At 46.1% G+C, this 24,013-nt stretch overlaps 2 protein-coding genes across 6 annotated transcripts in view; one reads left to right on the top strand and one right to left on the bottom strand.

Annotated features, from left to right (window-relative positions):
- FBXW8 (F-box and WD repeat domain containing 8) overlaps positions 1-12,954 on the top strand; it is a 62,890-nt gene extending 49,936 nt beyond the window's left edge. Inside the window, exons 8-11 of one of the 4 annotated variants that reach the window (XM_073313059.2) lie at positions 1,402-1,529; positions 7,534-7,707; positions 10,267-10,383; positions 11,101-12,954. In XM_073313059.2, coding sequence (XP_073169160.2) covers positions 1,402-1,529; positions 7,534-7,707; positions 10,267-10,383; positions 11,101-11,254 — 573 coding nt within the window. In that variant the 3' untranslated portion in view covers positions 11,255-12,954. Of the gene's footprint in view, positions 1-1,401; positions 1,530-3,832; positions 4,165-7,533; positions 7,708-10,266; positions 10,384-11,100 lie in introns of those variants that run through there. The other 3 variants (XM_073313062.2, XM_073313060.2, XM_073313063.2) reach the window with 3 other exon arrangements.
- Positions 12,955-16,836: 3,882 nt separating this feature from the next.
- The window catches only part of TESC (tescalcin), a 28,754-nt gene continuing 21,577 nt past the window's right edge, over positions 16,837-24,013 (bottom strand). Inside the window, exons 3-8 of one of the 2 annotated variants that reach the window (XM_073313065.2) lie at positions 20,381-20,461; positions 19,519-19,658; positions 19,255-19,316; positions 19,051-19,158; positions 17,954-18,001; positions 16,837-17,167 (exon numbers count right to left, since the gene is read on the bottom strand). In XM_073313065.2, the coding sequence (XP_073169166.1) occupies positions 17,090-17,167; positions 17,954-18,001; positions 19,051-19,158; positions 19,255-19,316; positions 19,519-19,658; positions 20,381-20,461 (517 nt within the window). In that variant the 3' untranslated portion in view covers positions 16,837-17,089. The other variant, XM_073313064.2, reaches the window with a different exon arrangement.

Consider the following 24,013-nt stretch of genomic DNA (forward strand, 5'->3'; position numbering starts at 1 on the left):
AAAACTATCTTGAGGCAAAATTAGGAGCTCTTCTTGGTTGGGTGTGAACTTGACAGTCTAGTGAAAGCTGTCCAAATGTGTATCTGCATTAAGCACAGGTACCTTTTCCTACCTTCCTTTTTTAAAGCTGTTAATACAGCATCAAGTTTGCTCAGTTAAAATTTGAAAGTCAGACAATGCAGGTATTAAGGGTCCTCCAGCAGAGCTAACTTGGCTATGTTGCACATATTGTATATTTCATGAGTGTTATAAGGCATGATGTAACATTTATTAAGCAACACAGGCTACAACAAGAAAAATGGTTGAAAATACTACACCTGTACCACATGGTCATGTTAACATTGCTATAGAAACCTTTATTTTTCCTTTTGCTTGACATTATGCAACCTCAATATTAGATTGACATAGATTTTTGCATTTAAAGAGGGACAAACTTGAAATGTAGTTAACTTCAGAAAATGACTTAAATGCATGTTTAGGCTCTACACCTGTTGCTGAGCCTCCTTGCCAATTTTTATAATTTGACAATCAAATTTTCCTATTTTTGAACATACTTTCTGTCTCCTGTTGCTATGTGAAAGTCCTGCATAAACAGCTGAAGCTGACAGGGCAGGAGAAACAGTCAAGTTGATTATAAACATAGTGCTTTCAAATGCAGAAAGTACACAAACAGGAAAAAAAATACATTTTTTTTTCTAATCTTTGTAACCGTGATCTTGTGAAATTACTTGTAATAATAGGTTAAAAAATAATAGGTTAAAAAAAATCAGACAGAATTGTGATTTAAGCTGAACGATCCTTTAATCTGTCTAGTTGACCGTCTATGCAAGGGTCTTCTGCAGTGCTCATTGCTGTCGGATCTAAGCAAATTATGTTCCTTTATTTTTCTGCTTTACCATAGTTTGTAGAATCTTTCTCTTGCTGTTCTTCCTTTGATACCCTTTGAAAAGCAGATTTGCTTAGCTTCCAGTACTATTTCAAATACAATCCAAAGTCTGTTCATGAGGAGATTTGCTTTTCAATATGGACTTCAATATGACCTGAGCAAACACAGTGTAGCTTCCTTTGAACTCCCAAAGTTTGTACCTACCCCACCATGGTTGCCCAGATCTAGTGTTCAGGCTACATATCCCTAATTCATGACAGTCTGTTACAGTGCCAGACTGGTTGCTTGCCACCCCTGTATGCATTTTATTGCTGCTGTCCTCAATAATTGAAGTTTCTGTGTCCTGATGTACACACTAGAAGGTTGAGAAGTAGGCCTGTAAACCATCTCTTTAATAAAATCTGAGTGGTAATGACCATGCTCTGGTTTATGCTACAGCAAAATGCACTCAACATGGCCCTGTTATGTTTCACCTTGTGCGTTTTTGTTTTTTTTTTTTCCCCTCCTTCTGCCAGATACTTCTCTACAACCTGGAAACAGGTCAGTGTCTAACAAAGCTAGGCAGCTCGTTGGGTGACTTCACGTGTGTCAATCTCCAGAATAGTCCTCCGTGGATGCTTGTTACGGGCAATAAAGACAGGAGGTATGTACAAGCAAGAGCAACACCTTATCTAGAGCTAGAGTTCACTTTCCGTCCCTTGTTCCCTGCTGGCCAATAACTGGATCTGCGAGAGCTAGGTTCTCCCCCATATACTGTAAGTACAGCCTGCATGAACTTCAGGAGCAAAGTATTAGGTAATAGTTGGATGTGGCTCCCATTTTGCTTTGTTTCTGAAAGCATCATGGGAAGACTTTCTTTTTAAGCCATTTGGTGGACGCAGTTGGTGTACAGCCCAGCAAGACCACTTGGAATATCTTCCATTCCCTCTCTTCTCCCCCAATCACCCACAAAATTAGTTTGGCATTTAAAAGCTCACTTTCTGATATTAAAAAAACAACCTAAGGGATGAATCATGTAGGACGAGATGGGTCCGCCTGCCAAATGATGTCAAGAGTGTATTTCGGAACACTGCAGAGTCCCTCAGGTGACAGAAAAGAGACTTTCATGTGAACTGATTCCAGCTTCTATTTAGCTGATTAACAGCCTTCTCTTTAACTCCTTGGCTTGGTGAGTCGGATTTTCCCTGCATGATATCCGATGCCAGAAACGGACGCACTGGGAACAGTCAGTGTGAAAGGATTAAAGTGCTTAAAAAGACCCTTTGAGTCCAATTTTTAGGTTTTCTTTTTTGGCTGGTTATCTGCAGGGTCACTTCACTGCACCAAAGAGATGTGCCATGGCGAGAGGCCAGTGTATAATGGCTCCCCACTCCTTCCCTCCTCCCCTCAGTGCTGGGCATGGGGCTGCAGGTGGTGGTCTGGTTTGGTGGTGGGTATCAGATTGTGAGGCGGATACTTTCCATTGCCAAATCCCAGACCTCTGTCCTGCCAGTGCAGCAGCTTGCAAAAATGATTATTTTGTCAAACAATTTTTTTCTTTTCAGCAAAGAGGCAATGTAAGCAAACTGCCTACTTTGTCAGCAAAGAAAATAGAAGCGGCAGCTTAAGTTTGATGCATGTGACTGAATTCTTGGGGATTTTTTCTTAAATTAGCAGATACGAATTTCTTCTGTGTGTGCTAGGGTCCTGTGATTCGCAACAAATCTGCTTGTAGTTTTATTCTCTTTTGTATAATGTTGTGTCAGTAGTGCAGGGGGAGACAGAAGAGCATGGGCAAATTTGATGGGCCACATATCCATGTCAGGAATTGAAAGTAACTCCTCTTATATGGGAATAAATGATGAAGCCCTCTCCTCTCAGAATATGAATATGAAAAACTTTTTGATTCTGAATTTTACAGCCCAGGTATCTGGAGGAGGAGGCCTGGCTAGAGCTAAACTAACAGGAAAGCAGAAATCTAGTGGTTCAGCAGTTAAATAGGGCCTCTGAAAAGAGACTCTCTGCCACCCAAAACAAAGTCAAATTACTCATGAAGGTTTGTTTGAAGGGCATTAGCAGCAGTGTAATGTTTTCTCAGCTGGACCCCCATCTGTATCAAGTGGACCTAGTATCCCCGGATTCCTATTGTAGAACAAGTATTCCCAATGAGGGATTCACAATATGAATGTTAAGTAATAATGGCCAATGGGGGAGCCTACTGCTGGAGTTAAAATGGACATCCTCAGGATTTCTGGGCCCAAAATTTGACCTCATTGTTATGCGATAGGGAAAGTCCTGTATTCAGCATCATCTGTTAAGAAACCAAAACCCCCTAACTCCCTGCCGTTGAGGAAAGGAGTGATTCTTTTGGGAGCAACCATAGAATTCAGTCTCGGTGCACTTCATAGCAAATAAAAATAATCAAACACCATCAGAAGAATGAGGAGTGCACACTGTGACACACTCCACAGCAGCTACCTTGCTTTCCTTGAAGGTACCTAAGATGGTGGATAGCATCGGAAAACTAAATATCAGGGGAAGCTGACACCTGCTAGTGCTGGAAAGCCATCTGAGGAGATATTGGTTTACATCTACCCCTAAACCTGGCTAGGCTTATTTCTGGAGCAATCAAATATCAGAGACAAAGGCTTGCTCCTGACTCATTTGGACTAGTGTAGAATTGAGGCATTCCCACTGAGCATAGCTGTCATGGCAAAGCATGGAGGGAAATGGCAGCCTCTGCAATAGCCGAGGCTCCTATTATTTAGAGCCTCATCTCAGGTTTGTAAAATGCCTTTTCTTTTTAAAATAAACGTAAACAACTCAAGTGTTCTTTTTAATTTTCTGAGGGTATGCAGGGTGAAAATGTGCCTGAAAGCTGGACCCTGGCTGATGTATCAACTGGGATGCAGTCAGTTTCATTTCCAGCTGTGCTTACTAATAGAAGAAACCTTAATTACCATACAGGGCACTTGCAGCCAAAGATGGGAAGAGTGCTGTGAATGACAGAGTTTCAGAAATATTAGACCTTTACCCAACGTTCTAATGCACACCAGACCCTCCCAGTCCCTGTTGAAGTGGGAGAAAGCTGGGAGCTGTTTTCACTCTGTCTGTAAGTGTTCGGATGTGTTGTGGCACAGGGGTTGTTACAGAACCATCCTCGGCGTCCTCCCGTCTCTGTTCCAGCCTGTTTTCTTGCCTGTCAGATGGATGCTACCCTGCTGGAGTCTTTGGACGGTTCTGTCTTCTTTTGTTTCAGTTGTTGGAATAGAGTTATTTGCAAGCTCCTATGGTGTGGTTTTCATTAGAACAGGGAAAGGGGGGGGGGGGCGCTTCTTGGAACAGCACAAGGATCAAACCATGAATATTGAACATGATACAATTTGGACTTCAGTCTGCTTGATTGTTCCATTCCTGACATTTATCGTATTCAGAGGGTCATCCTGCAGCTTCTTTTCAACTCTGGAATCAATGATTTTCCTTTATTTTCATTTCCCTTCACTATATATTTTTTGTTTCCTGAAGCTCTACATTTTATTTTTTAATCTTGAAATACTAAGTTTTAAAAAACGTACACCCCTTTTTCCACTGTATGCTGGATTAGCAGGCAGTGATATAGGTTTGTATTCAACTGAGCTCTGAGACAGATTTGAATTGGTTTCAGGGTAGCAGCCGTGTTAGTCTGTATCCGCAAAAAGAAAAGGAGTACTTGTGGCACCTTAGAGACTAACAAATTTATTTGAGCATAAGCTTTCGTGAGCTACAGCTCACTTCATCGGATGCATGTGATTCATGGACATGCGTCCGATGAAGTGAGCTGTAGCTCGCAAAAGCTTATGCTCAGGATTACTTACACCAATTCAAATAAATTTATTTGAGCATAAGCTTTCGTGAGCTACAGCTCACTTCATCGGATGCATGTGATTCATGGACATGTGTCCGATGAAGTGAGCTGTAGTTCATGAAAGCTTATGCTCAAATAAATTTATTTGAATTGGTGTAAGTACCCTTACCCGACACAGACACCCATTCTTACTGTCTCCTTAAATAAGGAAAGAAGTGGCTGATAAACTCAGTTCTTTATCTCAAAATGAGACTTGATAGAGATTTCTCCCTCTCTAACTAGCACTTTTCCCTTGGATGGGTTTGAAGCTTTTCTTTCTCCTGCTCACTTGGATGTTCCAGTCATTAGGTTGGATATTAGGAAAAACTTTTTCACTAGGAGGGTGGTGAAACACTGGAATGCGTTACCTAGGGAGGTGGTAGAATCTCCTTCCTTAGAAGTTTTTAAGGTCAGGCTTGACAAAGCCCTGGCTGGGATGATTTAATTGGGAATTGGTCCTGCTTTGAGCAGGGGGTTGGACTAGATGACCTCCTGAGGTCCCTTCCAACCCTGATATTCTATGATTCTGTATCTAGGTCCTGATTCAGGAGAGCATCCTTATTCAAGAATGCACCTAAGCATTGCTTAAATTTCCTGAATTGGGGCCCTAGTATTGTAATAGAATTTTCCTCCCAGTCATACATGATGGTATCCAAACAAAAATCAATAGATGATTGTAAAACAGAAGAAAAGGAGCTCTATTTGAAGACCACAGGGATTTTAATGATCCCTTATTAACAAGAAGCTTTAGCAAACAAATTGACTTGTAAAAAATATTATATGCAGTGTTCTTGTAGCCATGTTGGTCCCAGGATATTAGAGAGACAAGGTGGATGAGATAAAGTAAAAGATCCAAAAAAAGAGATTACCTCACCCACTTTGTCTCTTGTAAAAAAATATTGAATTTAGTGGGCCTGATTCTTACCTCATTTATACCATTATAAAATAGGAGGAACTCCATGGAAATGAGACTATTTACATCTGTGTAAAATTGGTGTAAGATCAGAATTGGCCCCAGGCAAAAGTAAAAGTGTGGGGGGGAGAAAAAGCATAGTATAGATACTACCTGTCGGACATTCTCCAGCATTTAAAGCTCTTGTAGTAATAGTGTGGGACAGGATACTGAAATTGCAAAGAAGGCAAAACCTGGAGTGAAATATTGTATGCAAACCGTTTTTGCTAATGCTGATGGGAATGGAAACTTTATGGAACGATGGCCATGGATATGCCTTAGATAATCAAAATACTCCGTGTTTTCTAGTGGATCCAGCAGTTGCAATCTCAGGTGTTCATCAAAAGCTCTGCTGCTCTGAATGTTGTTTGATCTCTGATGTGCTAAATTTGAGGGGATGGCTTATTTGGGTGCTCAGTACTTCCTGAAAATCAGGACTTTTTAAGGTGTTTTAAATTGGGCAACCAACATCACTAGTCATTTTTTAAAATCTAGGCCAAAGATACATAAGAAGGCAGCTGTTCGGATGCTTGTGGATGGCTTTGTTTCAGTGTTGCGTGTTAATCTAAGATTCCCTTGATTTTTCTCTTGGATGGTGTAACATTTGGTTCCTTGTCCTTTAGCTGCATCTTTGGTATTGTCCTGGGGTTTTTATGGACAATGCTTAGATACAAAGGAGACAGGTGTCATAGCAATACCCCAAATAGATTGTCATTTATGACTCACTGCATTGCTAGCAGTTCATGAGGCAAACAGATTATCTTCTGGACCAAAATTCTCCTTATGTTTCATTGTAATATTCACTTTACATAGTACGTGCAAAGAAACCAAGTTCCTAAAAGCTGGAAAGAGCCCTGATGAAAAATCTTTCAGCTGACAGTGGATATTGCACTGGGAAAATCCAGTGGTGCAAAAAGACCTACAGAAAATCTGCTGCTGATTCCATCAGTCATGTGTATGGCTATGTGCTGGTACAGTGACACTGAACTGAAGTAATTTTAAACACTACGTAGAAAAGAATTTCATGTTTGATGCTCTCTTTGCCATGAAAGGGGTATTTGAAATACCAGAGGAATTGTGAGGCAAGGATTAGCAATTTTTATAGCCCAAGTTGGGAATGCATTGACTAGTGTTTAGTATTATATTAATTACTAATCCTTATAGGACAAATCTCCATTCTCAACAGTAGTATGTAATTTGTATTCTAGTAATTGAAAAGTAAGGCACATGTCTAACATGTTACATAGTTTTCAAATGAAGAAACCCTAACAGTTCCAATGGAATCACACCTTGGGGTAGATGCCAAAAGTCCTTTTGGAAAACAGATATAGTATTGGGCCTGGTCTGCTCTTAAAACTTAGGTTAATATATCTGTGGTACTCAGGGGTGTAAAAAATCTACATCCCTGAGCGACCCAGCTATGCCGACCTAACCCTAGGTGCAGATGCAGCTAGAATGGTGGAAGAATGCTTCTGTTGACCTAATTACTGTTGCTCAGGGAGTTCCTATCATGATGCAAAAATTCCTTCTGTTGCCATAGTCTGCATCTGCACTATGGGGTTACCATGGCATAGCTATGGTATATAGTGCCCATAGTGTAGACATGGCCTTAGATAGCCAATAGAGCGATTGGTGGTTTTTAGCTGCTGATTTTATTGCACTTCTGCCTTTGCCAGTGAATTGCAGGCTCTTTAAAAGTATTCTGGTATGTTATAAGTGTAATGCAACTGTAATCAGTGTGCTAACATAATCCAAACAGTGTTTGCATTCTCAGGAGCTGCAGACCGGAGTGTAACAGCTGCCCCTCTCTGTTCTTGATTTCCATTTGTTCAGGGTCAGGGTATACGACCTCCGCAGAAGCAAATCTTTGTGCTCCCTCTATGCCCACCATTTGGGAGTATCTGCCGTGCAGATGGATGACTGGAAAATTGTCAGTGGAGGAGAGGAGGGTCTGGTCTGCGTGTGGGATCAGCGAATGGGCATCAAGCTATGGGAAATGCACGCCAGGTAACTTCATCTGCTCGAGGGGCTTTACTGCCATGACATTTCCAGATCCAGTGGACAGGCTGAGCTGGCATGTTTTCACTTTGGTCCTGAACATCCTATGCCTAAAGTTTCTGAGGACAGCACGATAGTTCTGTTAGTTTTCAGTCTCTAATGGAATCTGTGGTCTGCTCAGTTGGACTCTTAGATTAAAGAGGATTCCAAATGGTTAATTGTGTGTGTGTGTGTCTGTGTGTGTGTGTGCGTGTGTGTTCTCCACAATTTTCATGCAGGTTGTTGCTCATTTAATTTAAAGGAGCACTGATAAAACACAAACTTTTACTAGATCGAGGTCCTTTGAATAGGTTACTTCTAACACATCATTACTGCAATGAAGGTAATTTTTATGAATCTAATTTATTTTTCATGGTTTATTTTTTGCATTTCTCTCAGATTGGACAATAAATTGTAAATTTCACGTGCTTCTCCTCCATAAAACCAGTGTTGCTGTGTATTGGCTTGAAACCACTCTAAAAGAGAAATGTTTTTGTTAGGGTTCGTCCTGGGGAAATTTCTTATACTGGTGTGTGGTGTTGACTTCTGGGAAAATTTCTTTTGTCTTGGCTTTTGTCAAATCTCACTTTACAAACCCTGAATTTCGGGCAGTTTTGGTTTACCAGTCTTTTGTCTGTTTTACTCTTCTGTTAACTGTTTGTACATCACCTCCTGTGCCTTTGAGCGATCAAAAGGGAAGGCTTGGTTTTAAAAAAGATTTATTAGACCAAAGAGATTGTTCCACTTTCAGGTGTGCACACGCTCCCTCCACCATATTCACATCCCTTTAAAAAGCAAAAATCAGAGGGCCAAAAATGATGCATCTGCACCAGCAGACTGACATACCCATAACTGTTTATGCTGACAGTACACAATGTTTTAATATGTTGGAAATGAAGACAGACCCCTTAGTTGCATGCACCAAATCTTGACGACTTCCTTAGGCAGTTCTTATTCAGACAAAATTCCCATTTGATTAAAATTCTGCCCAAGCAAAGACCTCAGGATTTAGCCTTTTGTAAGTCTGAGAGTGATACCCTGCTATTATAAAATGAACAGATATATCCTAAATGTAATGACCCTTTCCCAAGGCTGAGGTGGATGAGACAAGGTATTTACTGTCTGGAGAGTTCAAGTCAGGCCATTGATGAAAACCAGGTGGTCCCCTTCTCTTTTGACCCCATGAGTTGTTAAGTTCTTTGTGATGCAGCTGATGCATTAGGGACATTATTGCATTGATTATCTTCCAATGCAACACTTAATGAGTATGTCAGGGAAGAGGGCGATTTTTATCTGATGGGCCTTTGGGGTGGAGGAGGAAACACAGCATATGACTGAAGTCATTAGATTTAGTAGTTATAAAATTATTAACCTGTGGATGAGCCAGAAAGGATAATCTAAATGAATAGTGCCAGGAGGCCCTTACTGAAAGGAAAGGCATTATTGGGAGTCTGTGTCCATAACCCACAGTCACAGAGGGGGAAGCAGGAGGAAAAAACAAGCAGGAGAAATGATTTGTTGGTTTGGGAGATGACAGGAGACATAACAGGGCCAATGAGATAAGCTATTTTGTCATCCTCTGGGATTGTCTCAAACTGAAAGAGTCCTGCCTTGATACGAGGATTCTGAGGTTGATATTTAAACTGTTCACAAGTGAAGGGAACGACGGAAGGACCACTCAGCTTTGTATCACACAGTGGCTGTCTGAAGCAATCTCAGCTCGTGATTCCGATTGAGGTGTCACAAGGTGGTGGCTGTGAATACAGTTAGCTTTCTTGTCTCCGTGTGTGGATGAGTGCATTCACAGAGCAAATGTGCTGCCTCGCAGCATTGCCTGCGATATGCTCTCGATTCCATCTGTGTTCTAGCAGTACGCCACTAGATGGCGCTAAAAGCTTCATTTTCATGCTTTCAACAGCTACAGTAGTACTTCAAAGTTGCAAACACCAGAGTTACGAACTGACCAGTCAACCACACGCCTCCTCTGGAACCGAAAGTACACAATCGTGCAGCAGCAAAGACCAAAAAAAAAAAGCAGAAAGTACAGTATTGTGTTAAACATAAACTAATAAAGAAAAGGAAAGCAGCATTTTTTCTTCTGCATAGTAAAGTTTCAAAGCTGTATTAAGTCAATGTTCAGTTATAAACTTTTGAAAGAACAACAGTGATGTTTTGTTCCAAGTTACGAACGCTTCAGAGTTATGAACAGCCTCCATTCCTGAGGTGTTTGTAGCTCTGAGGCTTTACTGTACTGCCTAGAAGAAATGAAAGTCTCGTTTCTCAGCCTGTGGCTAAAGACAGGGTGCTGAGTTAGGTTTATCGTTGGCTAACTTGATATAACAATTTGTGTGTTCCTGTTAGATCATTATCCGATGAAGTGAGCTGTAGCCCACGAAAGCTTATGCTCCGATAAATTTGTTAGTCTTTAAGGTGCCACAAGTACTCCTTTTTTTTTTTTTTTTGGATCATTAGGTGTCTGATATGTGTGTAAGTGGATTCTCCCACCCAGTTCTGCTATTTATTTTCCAGACACCCAGTCCGTCATATTTGGTTCAATACTCACAGCCTCATCACAGCAAACATCCCAGATGAGAAGAACCCCCGTGGTGCCAGCATCATGGATGATGACCTGACAGCTCACCGTAGGTGAGTGAACAGGCTCTGGAGGGCAGAAGTTTCTGCATCTTGAACACTCAGTGTTAAAGAGGAGTGGAGACAATATATCCGTTAAAAAACACCCCATACCAAACCAGCAACAAGATAGATGTGCAGCAGCATTTAAAAGCAGATAAATCTTCCAAGCTGTTGGGAAACAATGTGCTCTCTGTTTGCCTCTGAACTCAAGAGTCTGTTTCCTCCTGAATAGGTGAACACACAAACTCCTGAAGCAGCATAGGGAATGTAGCTCCTTGTCTTGCTTTAAATGTTAGTGATGGCATTAGCTCCCAAATGGAAAATGCTGAAGCGTAAACCAAGGTCCTGGCATTTGCATATCAGTTCAATTTTCCCTTTCTGATTCCAAGTATCCAGCTATAATATACTGACTTTCCCTGTCCCTGAATCAGATTAGATCATTTTAGGGCAGGTAACTGTTATATCTATATATTGCTAAAGTAAGAGAATCAAATTTCATCTTCAGGGCTTACAGCGAACACTGCAGGGGTCAGGAAAGGATTTCCTTCTATCTGCAGTATTGCACAAATGTTCATGGTGTACTGAGGCCTCCTTTGCTTTCTTGAAGCAACAGGTGTTGGCTGCTTCTGGAAGCAGGATGCCAGACTTGTTGCAGTTGGTAAAGATTTGACTTTGCTTGTAACACAATTAGAAATGGCATGTTGTCCTCCTTGTTTGTTTTTTGCCCAGGCATCGAGGAATCATCTATGCCTATGAATTCTCAGTGGACCAGTTGGCTCGAGAGAGTGTCCTTCCTATTTGCCGCTCTTCCTATGATGAAGTGACTGGTTACAACTACAACATTAGCCTTGCTGTCCCCTATGACAACATTTTGGTAACTTAGGAATGGTTTTTCCTTGGTTTTCCGTGGTCCAGTCCCCTACCAACCAACATGGAGCAGAAAGGAAACTGGGAATCGCAAGAGGTGATTACTAAAGATTGCATTGACTTGTTCCGACACATTTAGTGGCTCATTCTGAAAACTGAAGGCATATGAAAGAGCAGATTTTGAGGCTGTCCCCAAACGTATCACTCAAACATATTGATGATCCAGAATTACCTTTGAACCTTTGCTCCGGTCAGTGGAGATTGAAAAATGAGTGGGAGACTTAAACCTGGGGAAGTGGTCCATTCCCACTGCTCACAGGAAGAGTGTTGGTGACCTCACTCTCGTGGCAGATCAATGTGCCAATGGTGGGGGAAAGGAGAGCCCTGAGTGGCAAAGTGAAGGAGAATTGATGCTTTCTCGACAGGATGATAAGGGCACACAGGAACTCAAGCATACACAGATGCTTGGTTGTCCTGAGAGAAAACAAGAACTGGGAAAAGGCCTGCTGCAGAGCCACAAGCTTGGGATCTCTTTCCTGCATAACAAGCTGCCAGTTCTTGTCTCCCTGTGTGTGCTGCAGGCAGGGCATGTCCCGCAATCTGCAACAGAACAAAGCACAATGCGCTCTGTAGGAGGCAGCTTGCTCTCATCCAGGCTGGAGCAGCTTGGAAGCTAAGCTGGCCATGCACCTCAGAATTATTCTTTTAAATATGTTTTAATTTTTAAAAATCTCAGAATCTGTACATTAAAGGTTCATAACTGTTTGTTATTGTAAGGACTTTCCTCCTTTATATATTTTAGGGTGGGCTAATCCCTGTGCACTGAGGTGAAAGGCTGTCATTCCCCTGGTCTCTGCTGTGCAGTGCCTTGTAACTGAACTGCAAATTCCACTGTATCTGAAGTCATTTTGATTCCAGGTTGTCTCTAATAATGATTCTATGAACCTTCTTTTAATCACTGAGATAACATGATATTTGAGACTGATTGTGCCCATTTAGCAAAGTAGAGAGGACATAGCTGCCAAACTAGGTGATTACACAGGTTCTGTCTTGCATCCTCTGGGCATGATTAACTTATGTTGACTTCTTTGAATTGTACATGGCTGCGTCTGACCCTTGATAAGAAGAGTAGAACTATGGCCTTGTATACAGACAGAGGCTGCATTGATTTAACTAAAATTGGTTTAAAAACTGATTTGGCTAAGCTGGTGCCAAGTCCTGCACGGCCATAACTTCCATCAGTGTAAAACTGGTGGTTATTGGTTTAGCTTGCACCTGTACCTTTCTCAGTGCAAGCTAAACCAACTTAAATCAGGTTTAAAATGGATTCAATGTGTCTACATGTTTTCACTGGTTTAACAAAATGGGTTTAAAATCACTCCTTTAGTTAAATCAGCACAACTTTATGTATAGAGCAGGCTTAGCAAGTCTGTTTGTGAAATGGTTCTTTTTGGGCTGTCTCTTCACATAAAAATTAGCCACCCTGGATACTGAAACAGTCCCAAGGGAATCTCTCCTGCCTGAGAAAAGAAATCATTTACAATTATTTATTGTATTTGGCTTTTTATGTTTTCCATGACCCCCAATAAACTTCTCTGTGTTATTTGGTTGTAACAACCCTGTTACTTTTCTCTACCACGCTGCGCTAATGAAAGTGTGTAAGAAAAACTCCATCAAGCTGACCACATAATAAAATACAGTTTACATTTTCAAGAAGCCCTTGGTATTTCTGATCTCTGCAGCATAAGTTAAGAATGCCTTCCACTTCAGAGAGGCCAGCTCCCTTCCTTCTGCTCTTTGGTTTACAGTGTGGGCATCTGATTTAGTTCAGGTGTGTAGCAGAAACCTGTTGAAGAACGTTTCTGCTATAACTAGGCTATTCATTAAATGGTCTAAGATGCCCCTGTCTTTATTCTGACATGGACAGGTGCGTGTGGCCAGATCACCCACCTCTTTGTTTGCCTCTGTCCCCCATAGAATACAATGTGTGACCTGTTGCTGTGCTGTGTAAACCTTTGCTCACCCTTACACCATGCTCTGACTCGCTTCACTACTCCTTAACTATGCCTCCTTGCCCCTAGGCAACTTTGTCCCTCCTTTGGTTGATAACTGAAGCATTTGGCACATTGTCCCAACCTGTTTCATAGCTGCTCCCTGGAATCCATCTTGACGTCTTTGCCTTCCTCCCCAGCCTTATCTAATTTGGTTTTTGTCTCACTTTATTGACTGAAGGGGTTGCTGAGTTGCTGTGAAAGAGATACTCTGCATAGGAATTGTGAGTGTGTCCAGTGAAGAATCCCTGCTGTCTGATGAAATATCTCTGGCACCAGTTCACGTAGGACCAAACATGGACTTAGTCCGTTATTGGGGGGGTTTGCTCTGCTCTGCAATGGGCCCTTAATGCTGCTCCTGTTTTGCTGTTGTACATTGGGTGTGCTGGAGGGCTATCCCTTTAACAGGACTGATCCTATCTCTGTCATTCACTTACCAGACAGCGGATTCAGACTGATCTTTGTTAATTCCAGCTGTACTGTATACCCAAATGCAAACTAGGATATTGCCAGTGTTAGAAAGTAGCCATGACAGGATATGAGTAATTAGCGCCTTTGCCTGAAAGGGAATGTCCTGCTCTGCTTTTCTGACTACAGTGCTATAAATGGACCTTGCGCTGTGCAGATGAAAGATGGTTTATTTTCACTACGATCTGTTAGATGCAAACAGCCTCCCTGTGTTCCACCTGAGCAGGTGTTCAAAGAACGCGTGCTCCTGCAGCAATAACAGGTAACCACCTGGCCTTTCCCAGGGCTAGGAACAAAAGTGCACGTTTCTAGCGCATGAACCTGGCTGGGTGGGGAGTGTGAATCCCAGCACTGGTGCCTGGCAGGGACATTCTGGAGCAGGAGCAGTACTTGAGGGGAGAGGGATCTCATCACTGCCTCTTCCAGAGGCAGAAACTCTATCCTCTCTGCTGGCTCCCTACTCACGCCTGGGACAAAGACAGGTAGATAATGAGGGATGAGATAATGAGGCATCGTTCTTTGTATCAAGGTGGCCTTTTGAAGGGGTGTTAAATGCAGGGAGCAGTAACAGGGATTGCACAGTTTCCCAGAGAGCTGCCTAGACACAGGATCTGGAGGGGGCAGGGCGGCACTGGGGTAGCAGGTAACGGTACTGCTAAACCTGGTAGCAAAGATTGATCCTGATCTTTTTTGCTGGGCTGCCCAGTCCTTGAATGGCCTCTTCGGGACTAGGGTTGTGGCCTTGTTGCAAAGTAGAGTCACAGGGCTGTTTCCCGAAGGATCAGGCTAGTTGTGATTAAGTGGGCCACAGCATGGGGGTAGTTATGGGGTAACGTAAATCAGTGAGGGGAGAAAGACTGGGCTGTGGGATCTCCAGGCATCTTTCTGTCACCATCCCTGAGGGCAGTGAGGGTCACTTGGTCCTGATGCCCAGGGATTCCCTGGAATTGGGCCGTGTTGTAAGGAAAGAGGAGAGTGCTTGGTGCCGCAGGAGGAGAGGTGTCGCTCTCTTTCATGGAAGAGTCTCCAGCGGATGCCAGGGCCGAGCTTTTGAAGATACCCTAAGCTGAGTTCTGGTTCTCAGCCCCAGCCGGAAGGAAGGAAAGGGGTGGGGGTTGGGACTGCACAGCCTTACATGCGCTTGGGGTAGGTGGTATGAGGGCACAGGCTTGTGGTACACAGCCCTCGTGGAGACGTCTCCTGAAAGCATGTGGATCTACACAGCCATGCCTTGAATAGTCCACATCTCCCCCTTGCATCACGGTTGGTCTGTTTGGGGTCTCTGTTGCTGGGAAAAGCTGTAAGCTCTAATAATTCCACAGTCCATGTGTACTCCAAGGGCTCCCTTATGTCAGTGTGAGTGGTTGGCATCTGCCTTGTCCTATGGGGAGGGCAGTGGGCCTACAGCTGCCCCTGGGCTCCCAGCATGAAGAGGGGGAACGATAATATTCAAACACGCCCCAGAGCTTGTTTAAAATCCAGCATGCCCGGGGAGTGTCTCCTGCCGCCGTAATACCAGTGTGGACAGTGCAAAACTTCTGTCGCTCGGGGGGGAGGGAGGGGACACTTTTTCACACCCCTGAGCGATGTAACATAGCAACTTAAGCTTAAGTGTAGACCTGCCCATAGAAACATGTGCTACCCCCCACCACGGCTGCTCCCGCACTAAGAACGCACTCTCCAGTATCTTCAGGGTTCCCAGCACGCATTTGCTCACCCTTTAATTAAGGGCAAATCTCTGCTAGGCAACCAAACGTAACTAGGCCCTAAGGTGCTTGCTTAAGGCAGATCCGTGCACTAAACCATCTCTCGTGTACACCCACACACTGCTGGCATAAGGGTGTTATCCGCATGCAAGGGAGCTGCCCTGCCCTGCCCAGCCCAGCAGTGGCACAAAAACATTTTGGCTGAGGCCACTTGAATTCGGTTTGTGCCACATCTTTTGTAGAAAAACCTCCTTTCAAAAAAACCAATCTAGAGTTTCTAAAAATAGTATTTTTGCCCCTATTTTTCCTACCATAGGCTGCCTTGGTGACAGAAGTCCAAAGGAAGAACTATATATATTAATACCAGCCAAGAAGAAGATCTCAGTTTGCTTTTCTACACATAATATGGGGTTTAGATCTGCCAGGCCTAGAAATAAGTGAACATCTCAGTGGATATTGGATCTTAACCCCTTTCACTGGTAGAAAGTTTCCATTTCTGGGACCTGGGGTTGGCAAGATTTTAAATATGTCATTGTTCCATTGCCTATCTGCATCTGTGCACATTTAGAAATGGAAATATACAAATGAGAAGAAAAGGAAACTTTTTAGGGCAGGTGATTTTGTTTTTTAAATCGAGGTTATCATTTGTATTACGGCAGCACCTAGAGATGCCAACAAAGATATGAGCCACCCACTAGGCTGGATGCCATATAAATATTTTGTGAGAGATACTGCTTGCCCCCAAGAGCTTACCATGCAAACAGAGGGGAGTGGTTGCTTTAATCTGCTCAGCTGGTGGGAATGCCAGAAGCCCATTGGTTAGTGGGCAGAGGGTAGGTGAGTCAGATGGGCATGTGGGCATGATAAATTCAGTGTGTGGGTGTGTGTGTATTGGGGTGGGGTGGGGAGGTCATATGAGTCATAAGTTGAACGTGGGAGTCCTGCCCATCTGTACATTAGATCTGAAGGGTAACAAAGGTCCAATCTAACTCATTTTCCTGTTACATTAAGCTTGGGTCCCTTTGTTTTTTGTTCTGTTTTTTTTTTTTTTTGACTGCTGTTGTCAAAGATCCCGAAAGGACCAGTGTGAAAATTGCAAACAGAGGAAAAACCACTCCCCGCCCCCCAGCCACATGCTTGAGCATATCCTTGGCTGCAAGAGGGCAGGAGAGAATGATTTATTGCACTTGCAATGTGCGTGGAAACAGCAGCAGTTGCTTTCTAGTTGAGGATAACAGCTGCCTGTTATCCCCCCCAAGAGCATCGCCTCCTTGTTGCTAACCTTGTCGCTCTGCAACAGGAGGCTCTAGAGAAGCTGCACTCCCAGGTTTCAGGTCACCTTGAAGGGGGAAAAACATTCCTTGGGCAGAGAGTAAAAAACAAAACTCTTATTTTATTATACAACGGAGTCAGCATTTAAGCCCCAGACATTTCTACGCAGCACAACGCAGCTCCTGTGGGAACACAGGGACCGCATAGGATTTAATCACACACACTGGTAGCAAAACGACAGATATCTGGTACCCAAAGCATGGACCTGCCATTGGAGATGGCTGGCCTGGCTCCTCTGCTCAAGGCTCCGCTCCCCTCTCCCTGCAGGTCAGTGGCTCTGTGGACTGGCAGAGGTCAGTGGCAATGTGCAATAGGCTCCATGTTTAGAAAGCGGACGTGCATCTTGGTGTTGATGTCAATCCCCTGCCACATCTGGAATTGGAACAGGCAGGGTTAAATGCGATGGACGTCAGGGTCTTGGTCTTTTCCCGGCAATGGACTTGCCTGGGGGCTCCTAAGAGGCAGGAGCCCTTCTCATTCCTTCTACCCTGAGCTGGTCTGTCTAACACCCTCGCTGAATGGCCAAGGATGGTGCCACGCTGGTAATGGCTGAACGCTGCTACCACCTGGCAGCTCTGCGTGAAGCAAGTTGAGTGTCTCCATCCAATTCATCTGGGGCCAGGGTCCACACCACAAACCACGGTCCCATCTGGCACCCCGAGCTGACAGCCTCTGTCAAGATCAAAGGGGCCTTGGAGACCGAGCGTCTCTCAGAAGTGAGCCCTTCAGAACAACACTGAGCATGCTGGCAGGAGACAGCGCATGGGAAACCTGCCCAGCCCACTGCCAGTGCTGCACTCCTGGAAGCTGTTACCACGTTGCGTCTGGAGGGAAGAAAAGCCTGGGGCAGTCATGGCTTTGCTACTAACAAAGGGAGGACAGGTGGCAGTGGATAAACGAGGCCCCAGCCTTTGCAATAGCCCTGGGAGCCAGCCCAGCATGGGAACCAGCATCTTGGCACACTAGCTAAAGAGGATGAGGTGCTGCACACAGGTACCTTCCCCGTCACTGCAACCCCGAAACGGAGTGGGCAGCAACGACTGCACAAGACCAGTTTGGGGAATGAATTCTTCTGCTGAATTCAGCCCGAGAGCTCCTCCCACCCCAACAAAGCTCCCTGTTTAAGTTAGTCTGAGCAACACAAAAGTCTTCACTAACCTTAAGGAAGTCTTCAAATGTGATTCCCTCGTACACCTGGTCTGGCTCCTAGGGTTTGGGAAGAGAGAGAGAATTAACTCCCCTCCAGCTCTGTTAATAGCACTGAAAAGATTGGAAAGAGATAGGGTTGTCTGGGCAGGGGTCGGGGAGTCAGGAGACCTGCCTCTTCCTCTCCTCATGCCTCCGTTTCCACACCCCTAAAACGTGGGTAATACCTAGCTACCTCTCACAGTGTTAGGGTGCAAAGGATTGTTATTAGATAAGACCAGGAAAAAAACCCCCGCAAGTGCAACCAGTTTGTTGTTGGCATGGGCTGCTCTATTTGTGAGGTGAGGCGAGGCTCCAAGACGAGTAGAGCTCGAGGAAAAGAACACAGCTGAAGCCATTGCCGGCGTTCTGCTCTGTCCCAAGACAATTGGCTGTCTGGGCACTGAGGCTGCCGGGACAATCAGACAATCATTGGCCCAGGGACGCCACGGCAAACAAGCAACTTAATACGGACGGCTGCGGCAGCGTCCCCTGCTTCGCAGCCCCAGCAACAAGTCCCAGTCCGCAGCAACAGCTGCCCGTTTGATGCAGGCCAAAGGAACAGGCACCAAATGCCACCTCATTAGGACAGTGAAAGGGGACGAATAATTTGTTGTTCCTTTGGTGTTCAGGCCTCTGGACCTCTTAGCAAAGAAGGCTCGAGAGTTCCAGCCTTCAAGGCAGTGAGGCTGCAATGGGACGTAAGCACAAGCTGAATGGGGCCTACGTGGAGACATGTCTATAGCCCAGTGGGGTTTGTCTGATGAATTTTGTGTGCACCCGTTTTGCTGACGTGACCAGCTGCAATTGGGATCTGGCAGACAGCGGGGGGGGGTGGGGGTGGGGGGGGGGGGGTAGCGATGGCTGCATGTGGCGCATCACATACGGCCCTGGAGTGCTCAGCCCAAAAGCAGCACAGTGCATGGGAGCAGAGTGCATGACACAGACCAGACGGGTCCTGCGCAGCGTGCTCGTCCATGGAGCAGCACCCGATTACTCTGCAGGGCCTGGCATCCAGCGACACGTGGCGCAATATCTACACATCATTATACCACCCAAAGGGGTCCCACCATTTGTCCCACACAGATGCTGGCAGCCTCCATCATGGCACCATCTGCAATTGATCTCGCTGACTCCTTCTCCAGGTGGGGGTTCCTAGACAGCAGCTCTTCCACCACCTAGCGGGGAGCGGGAAGCAAGGCGGACTGGTGTTAGGGGTGGCAGTGGTTTTGGGAAAGGCTTCGGGAGAGGGGAAGGCTAGAACAATACGTTACTTTTCTGTATTCCAGCAGGGTGATCTTCCCATCGTTGTCCGAATCGTACATGTGAAAGAGAACTAGGAAACAAGGCACAGGAGAGTGACAGGCTCAGTCATCGGCTCCCATGGCTGATGGCCAAATCATAATCATGCACCCCAGAACCCAGAGGCTTACTGCAAATGTAAGGACATAGCGAAAGAGCTGGAGGAGTGGGGTGTCTGTGCAGCCCACCCTCGAAAACTGGGGAGCCCTGGGCCGGGGACTCTTGGGAAGTCTCACATTTTAGTTTCTCCTGCCGGAAGTGATCCAGCTGCTCTTCGTCCATGTTCATCTCAATAGGCCTGAAATAGGACATGATGGTCAGGAAGTCCTCAAAGTTGATCTCATCAGCTAACCCACTGGGCGCCTGCCGTAGGTTCCTGCAGAGGCCCGAGATGAAGACAAGGTGAGAAATGACAGATCGGACGGCGACGAAGCTACTGGCAGTGAGCATTCAGCTAGCACGTGTCGCTCCATCACAGATCAGAGATGAGAGATGCGGCCTATTAGATCTTCTCCAGCCATGCCACCCTGGTCACTGTAGGATTGCTCCCTGCTCTCTGTTTGCTCGTGTTTTGCGCAGTCTAACATTACATGTGTGTGACACAGAGGCCCACGGGGGCTTCACCGCTCTGGGTTAGCCACTGGGTTAGCACCCTGGGTGCTTCTGCGCTGTGCAGCTTTGGCTCGGCATCCTGGCACTGGCAGTCGGCTCACAGCACAGTGACCTCACCCCGGCTTCCCCCATTCTGGATACTCCTGACAGGGTGACACCAACAGCCCCGAGTCTCCCCAAAAGCCTCACCCGTGCAGTGCTTAGCCCCCCCTCACTGCAGCACTCGCAAAACCTTCTCCAGTTCGCTGCTCCCGTAAAGCGACAGAACACAGCACTCGCCAGTTAGTTTGGCTGAGGGTTTTGCCCTCCAGTTGGCAACCCGAGATTGAAATGATACCAAGGAGAAGGAAATGAGACAGAGGTTACAAATGAACAAAAGCCACTCAGCTTTGCTTGAGGGCCTGTTATAGTTTAAACTCAGTGAAAGAGGATACGCACACAGTTACATCAAACCTCTCGGCTAGCTGCCAGGACTGCTTGTCTTACCTCTTGTCGAAAAAGGCACGGACAATTTTCGACCTAATTGGATTGAACTCCAGGTCGGGGATCCTGTCAAAACTCTCCTTGCTGTAAAGAAAACAGAGACAGCAACAAAGGGTGGATGAAGCTGAGCAGAAGGGAAAATGGGGACTTCAATTACTGCTCTAAGACACCTCGGGTTGGGGCACAAAAGGGGCTCTCGTCCCATGACGAGCTCCAGACCATTTGGTCACAGATTACTACACGCTAGTCATTTTCCACTTTCCAAAGCACAAAAGCTTCATCAGATTCATCCCTGCCACGGGCCTGGCTTCATTACATTGATTAACCAGCAGAGCACAGGGATGTAGGAGACCATCACACAGGGACAATGCAACCCCCAAAACTGAAAGAGGCCCATACCAGTCACGCACAGCTGTGTGCTAACAGGGACTGCCAAACCAAAGCTGCTCTGAGCTGTGCCTTCAATTAAAAAAAATTTCAAAAGCTCCCATCTCAGAAGTTCTCTCACTGCTGGAGGATCTATTATTTTAACCCTTCTGGTAACAGGGCATTTACTCAGCGCATGCCAAGCATTGCCCACACATCCTCGCGTACCATTCAGATTACTCAGCTCAGTGCGAGCAGAAAGAGCTTAGCACTGAGCAGCATCCCGCCTAGCAGAGCTGCAGATCCTTCCACCCCACGAGGCATTAATAGCCAGTCTATTTGTAGTCCATTCAGGAAAGGATGGGAGGAAATAGTGTCTTCCTGTGTTACTTTCATTGATGCTGCATTTCGCAGTTCTTGTTCTGTTGCGGCTCACGTTATGTTGCTTTCTCCATTTGGCTGCTTTCCCAATCGCTCAGCTTTTGTTTTGGCTCTTCTCTAGCACTATACTCCCTGGTAATAGCACGGGCCATACAAAGGGTGTCTATCAATACTACGCGTTATGGAAGCAGGGCTAGCTCAGCATTGCTAGGTCATGCTACTTGCTAATTTTTTTATAAAGCCACAACTCCTGGAGTCATGTGATCATATAGAAAGGCTTTTTAAAAGATTCTAACCCTCGTTGCAGAAAAAAATTTGAAAACCTGAACCCTAAAAGCACCGATTCCAGAAAGCAAATTAAAAGAACTAATATGTACTTTTTCCTTAAGCTCATGATTTTGCGGGGCCTGACTCATAACTTTTAGTGCTCTGAGTTGGTGGGGGGTGATTCTGCCAACTCCATCACCTCCTTCCTGAATCTGCAAGTATGTACCATTGGCAGGGAGAACCAGGGAGTAACAGCCTTTCCGGGGAAATGCTGCTTCCCTTCGTGCTTTGCATTCTCCTGCAGGTGTCACCCCCTGCTTCGTGCTCAGGGAGCAAAGGCTGGCCCAGAGGTGGCTCAGGTGCACTGGGGCAGAGATGTGCGTGCCCCACAGGAGTGAACAGGCCCACACATCATCCCTAGCGATAACATCTGCAATTTTCTTACCCGCTGTAACAAGCGCTCACTGTTATGACACGGTTGGAGATCTGCACGCTCTGAGAATCTCACAGCACGATGGGGCAGAGGGAGAGTTGGCTATTTATGGAGACAGGGAGCTCTCTGAATCAGTCCCTATCTGCCTGAGAAACAGACCTTTAATCAAAATGTTTTCTTTGTGCTACTGGGGGAACGGAAGTAGCTTTGCAAAATTTGCCACCTCCTCCCAGCTTTCCATTCGGCGCCGGACATGGAACGTGTCTTCGGCAGCTGAGCCTTCAGTAGGAAGGACTTGAATTAAATCACTTGGAAACCTCTTGGCAGTCACTGCTACTAAAGGAAAACGACGGTGCAAACCCCAGCTGCGGCTGGCGAGGCAGGTGCAAACTTGCCAGCACAAACTGTCTCAAGAAAGGAACGAATAAGTGGCAAGGCGCTGGGCGCAAGTGGGGGCTGGGGATCAGGTCTCCCACGTGACAGAAATGGAGACTGAGTTGGACACTGTATGTGGTCCGGGCAATGAGCTTGAGTTCTTGTATAGTAGGTTACTAGAGTCTCCTGTAGACTGTGTTGTTCTGTGTTGTACTGGCGGGTGGTGGAATGGTTGTTCTAGGCCTGCAAGGCTTAAATTCAATGGCGCTGTGCAGCGAGGGGAACCAATGGCTCCCAGCTCGGAACACCCCTGGAAGGGCAGTTACAGAAGAGTGGTCTAGCGTCAGGCTCCAGGCCCAAGTGACACAGCTGCTTGGCCAGCTGGGGGCCTGGAGATCAAAACGTCACTGCACGGTGAAAAGCCCTTAGAAGAGGAGAAGTTGGGGTGAGGGGGAGAGGGGGAGAGGGAAGATCATCAGTTGCCAGAGGCTCTCCAGGGAGGTGTAAGGGAGATGCTCTGAGGAAGAGTCTCTAGGGAACTAGGTTTCAGAGTAGCAGCCGTGTTAGTCTGTATCCATAAAAAGAAAAGGAGGACTTGTGGCACCTTAGAGACTAACAAATTTATTAGACACCCAGTTGGCTGGGCAGCATAGCATCGGTTTGTGGGATAGGTTCTCTCGGACACCTTGGTGTTCTGAATAAAGGATACTTGGCTCTAAGGAGGCAGTTTGTCACTGCCTAGAGGGAACAGGACTGCGGGGTCTGAGCCTCACACTTGGCAGCAGGGGACTGCAACCCAGGGCCCATATAGAGCAGGAGAGTCACATTATCCCACCCGGGGCCAGATGGCGGCTCATGGCTTGAGACCCGGGTGGGGCTGCACTCGACAAGACGCCAAGGGGCCAGAGGGGCAGCTTCACCCGGGTACTGCGACATCCCACTCTGATCACTAACCCACCTTCTTGCCGCTTCTCAGTGCTTGTCTTAGGGGTTCCTAAACTGGGCAATGGAGGGAGACTGCAGGGAGGAGAGCCATGCAGGGCATTGGCAGTGGGAAGACGCTGAGCCACCTGCTGCTTCAGGGGGACAGGCTGCACCAACAAACTCCCCTCCCCACTCCCCGCAGAATGAGTCATCTGGCCAGCGACTGCAAGGGCAGTGCTGGGCCTCTCAGTAAGGAATGGGTGTCACCTCCGTGTCAGCCCCTAGCATCCCTGACAAAGATGGCTGGGATGATTTAATTGGGGATGGGTCCTGCTTTGAGCAGGGGGTTGGACTAGATAACCTCCTGAGGTCCCTTCCAACCCTGATAGTCTATGATTCTGTGATCCCATAGCCCATGCTCGGCTGCAGTGACACTGGTTTTAATGAGCCCGTTGCATGCTCCCCAGGACAAAGCAGGGGTCACTGCCAACACGCCAGTGGACGCGCAGACATTTGCATTGTGCTGCGGGGGGGGGGGGGGGGACAGATTTCCTTTGTCAGTCACTGTGACAGCTGCTGTTTGTTTTCTCTCTCTTGAAGGCGGGGGGTGGGGTGGGGGGGGAGGAGAAGAGTGACAGACAGATTATGCAAAGCAGGTTCCTGTGCGTCTCTGTCGTTTGCCCTGGCACCTGCCGGACAGACAGCTTCCACCACACAGCGGTGACTGTGCTGCGACCGAGAGGTCATCCTGCCGCTCCGCTCGGGGCAGGCGGGGCCGACTCTTCGCAGGGCCAGGGGGAGCCTGACGTGGCTGGTTACTGAGAGAAACTCACTGTGGAATGAGCAGCTTTACTCAGCATGGCCAGTTCCCCCTGGAGGGACACAGCATG

Source organism: Lepidochelys kempii, chromosome 15 (assembly GCF_965140285.1).
Source record: "Lepidochelys kempii isolate rLepKem1 chromosome 15, rLepKem1.hap1, whole genome shotgun sequence".
Classification (NCBI taxonomy): domain Eukaryota; kingdom Metazoa; phylum Chordata; order Testudines; family Cheloniidae; genus Lepidochelys; species Lepidochelys kempii.